The sequence below is a fragment of the Nicotiana sylvestris genome, chromosome 6 (assembly GCF_000393655.2).
Source record: "Nicotiana sylvestris chromosome 6, ASM39365v2, whole genome shotgun sequence".
In the NCBI taxonomy this organism is placed as follows: Eukaryota; Viridiplantae; Streptophyta; class Magnoliopsida; order Solanales; family Solanaceae; genus Nicotiana; species Nicotiana sylvestris.
The window spans coordinates 85,062,898-85,066,422 of NC_091062.1; the positions used below are offsets into that span (position 1 = coordinate 85,062,898).

General features: G+C 33.5%; 1 protein-coding gene across 1 annotated transcript; it reads right to left on the minus strand.

Moving 5' to 3' along the window:
• Nucleotides 1-2,732: 2,732 nt before the first annotated feature.
• On the minus strand, nucleotides 2,733-2,933 carry LOC138870178 (uncharacterized). The gene has a single exon (XM_070147962.1). The coding sequence runs from the start codon at nucleotides 2,931-2,933 to the stop codon at nucleotides 2,733-2,735; it is 201 nt and encodes a 66-aa protein (XP_070004063.1).
• Nucleotides 2,934-3,525: the final 592 nt, after the last annotated feature.

A 3,525-nucleotide genomic window follows, 5' to 3' on the forward strand; every position in this document is an offset into this window, starting at 1 on the left:
GTTAAATCTCTTGCCTAATCTTGTAAGAGGAAATTATCCATGTAGGTATTTTAATTATGTATTCTACATGTTATGGATTTTACGTAAGCACGAGGTAACAAGAGTACGTGCGTAGCTAGATTTATGTTTATGTTCGGGTAGATTTAGACCTTCAACATGCCTTAACTGTACTACTTGAATTAAACTTGTTTGTTTGAGTACTTGAATTTATAACTGAGATTGAGACTAGAATTTATGTATTGACCGAGCCTCTTTACTTTGAAATTTTATGGGATATTTGATGATCGGTAACAATAATGTTTTCTCTTGCATTACTATACTCGTGTTGTGTTATGTGATCAGTAGTTCCGTGTGTTCTTGACTCGCATGTATCTTCGCGGTCTCTATTCCTATGGGATTGGGACATTCGCCTCGGGAGTATTGTGAAATATCATTATGATATTGGGTCATTCCCCTCCAAAAAAGTTATGAAATATTATTATGGGATTAGGTTGTTCGGCTCGCTAGTGTTATGAAGTATCATTATGGGGTTGGGTCGCTTGCCTCGATGATATTGTGTAATACTATTCAGATCAGGCCATTCACCTCGGCAGACTCATGCGTAATATACGATAGGGAGTCAACGTACATATGAGTTTCCTTGACGTAGGTTTCCTTGGGTGGTTGATTATGGTATTTGACGATTTTGGAATTCTTCTTACCTAAAATCATATTACTTATATCTATCTGTTTCGTTTCTATTTGATGTGTTTCATACTTGTCTACTTATGTACACTGTTATTGGATCATTAGTGTTGATGTCGGCCCCTCGTCACTATTTCTTCGAGGTTAGACTAGATACTTACTAGGTATGTGTTGATTTACGTACGCATACTATACTTATGCACAGTGCATGTACTAAGACAAGTACTTCACTTGGTCATTCAGGCATGTAGTCGCATTTGCTGGAGACTTAGTAGTGAGTTGTCTTTCATGCTTCGACCTGCAACACCCGGAGTCTCCTTCCCACACTATGTTTATCTATTTCTGTCTATTTCATTCTAGACAGTAGTTGTAGTGGTTTTGTATATTATACTAGATGCTCATGCACTTGCGACACCGTATTTTAGGGATTTTTAGTAGATGATCATGGTTTTACCTAATATTTATATCATTACGCTAATGTTTTTTCATACTTATTAGTAATGAAAGTATTTTACTATGGTTTCCTAAACTTAATTCTGCTTTAATAATGAAATTCTTGATTTTAAAAGTGTTATGAACGGAGGATTGTGTTGGTGGTTTACCGTTGACTTGTCTAACGGCAACGTTATGCGCTATCACGGTCTATGGTGGAAATTGGTTCGTGACAGGAAAATATTTAAAACCGTAAGGTTATTATTGAATATTTTCAAAGTATAAAAACTCGTTGAAAACAATTGTAGCGTGCTCGTCGACTTGTTATCACCATAAAATTTTATCGAACCAAACATTTATCCTAAAGATCATTCTGCATTCATGTTCTTAAAATCGTAGAAGGGGTTGTAATAAAGTGATAAATATTTATCAATCTTTAATTAGAGGTCTCGAATTCGAACCCGGCATATGAAATTATCTTTGTTGATGCGAATTCGAATTTAGTTTGACCACAATGCATGATCGGACAAAGAAACAAAAAAATTGAAGTTCGTATTTGTGGATGTAAAGCAAGCAATATCCACTTGTTCTCAAAATAATGACGACATAGCTAGTGCATGTACCTAATTATTGGACTTGCTAAAATGGATAGTCCCAATGCCATATGCGGTCGATGTGAGTAACAGATTCTGCCATATGCATGATCCGATGCGCAGGTTGTTAAACAGATTGTCCCACCCCTTGCTTAGCTTTCTGCTACTTATATATTATTTGCTATTTTCACATGATTTTCTCACATGATTTGAATTATTTTTATATTGTTAGTGAAATGGTTCCTCGCTAAATAAAATAAAGTTGCACTACAGCTAACAAAAAAAATATATCATATCTTGGCTAAATACCAATCTTCCTCGTTCGAAAGAAAAAACAAGTAGATATGGGTAGTTTCATTTGTGATCGCAGATTATAAGTAGTATAACATCATTTTTACGAAATTACTAATTAGTGTTCATCATTGAAATTTACTTGTAATTAGTAATTCGGAAAAGGGCCAAATATACCTTCCTACTTTCAAATATTGTTTACCTGTACCTTTCGTTATACTATTGGGTTATCCATACCCCTACCTTATAATATTGGGTTATCCATACCCCTACCGTCATACTTTGGAATAAAAATAATCCTATTTTGAATGGAGTGCCACGTGGCAGCACCAGATTAAATGACTCATTTTTTTTTTACCCAACCAGTTTTACAAAAACCCCACAAACCGAACCATATTTTCATTTTTCAGTTTTTTAAAGAATTTTCTTTTTATAAAATTTAAAAAAAATGCAAAAATCATTTTTTCAACAAAATATTTTTTTTGTAAAAACAGAAAAAAATATTTTCAGTTTTTAACAAAATATTTTCGTTTGTAAAAGTTGTAAAAGTTGGACTAAATTTTTACCCAAAGATCTAACAATAATTTGTCCAGAAAAGGTACTTATACCATTCCATATATGACTAATAATTGGAACATACATGGGGCAGATTGATAAACCTAATAATAATAATAACACTAATAATTAATGCGTGCATTTAATTATCAGCTGGCTAACAAGTTGATCTATATTCTATAGGTGGGAAGAGGCACAGGCAATACAAGCAAGCAAGAGAATAGCAGAAGAAGCACCATCTTCTTCAACATTGGAACTGCTCCGCTTGAACTTAATTGTTTTTCCTTTGTTGCATTGCATCTGCTTCTGGACTTGGTAATTTTTGACCTCTTGCTGCTGTTGCCTTATGTTCATTGCTTCTTCCACTCTGGATACCATTCGTTTGATTTCAAACAAAAACCAGCAGTTTATAGGATACAACTAATGGTGCTTTTGTTTTTTGAATTTGAAAGACTTAGCAGAGGGCTAAAGTGTGCATGGGAACAGACACTGATGTGCCTACTTTTTATAGAGCCTCAGTAGCCACTAACTGCCAATGTGCAATAATGAAGGTGGGTGGTTATTAAAGTAGAGGGGAGTGATATATATATATATATATATGATGGTGTCAGAGATGGATTCAGGATTTAAAGTTTATGGGTTCAAATTTTAAGATTTTTAACATTGAACTCATTATATTTTTAAAGTTATGGGTTCAAATTTATTATTTTTGCAACTTTAATGAATTTTTATACATAAATTTCTACTCCGTATCAAAAGTTATGGCTTCAATTGAACTCGTAGATACCATACTAACTTAGACAAATGAGAAGAAATTAGATATACTTTTTGCCCTCCATAGGATTTGAAAGTAAGAACTCATTGTTCTCCTCCCACGCTTCATTGACCAATAAAATATTTGATATATATTTACATAATAAATTGTTAGATTCTGGGCCTTCCACAACATCTAAACATGTTTATTTGAATA

Bases quoted from the DNA above. Each gene is read 5' to 3' on its own strand.
- LOC138870178 (XM_070147962.1), bottom strand. From the start codon at position 2,933: ATGGTATCCAGAGTGGAAGAAGCAATGAACATAAGGCAACAGCAGCAA.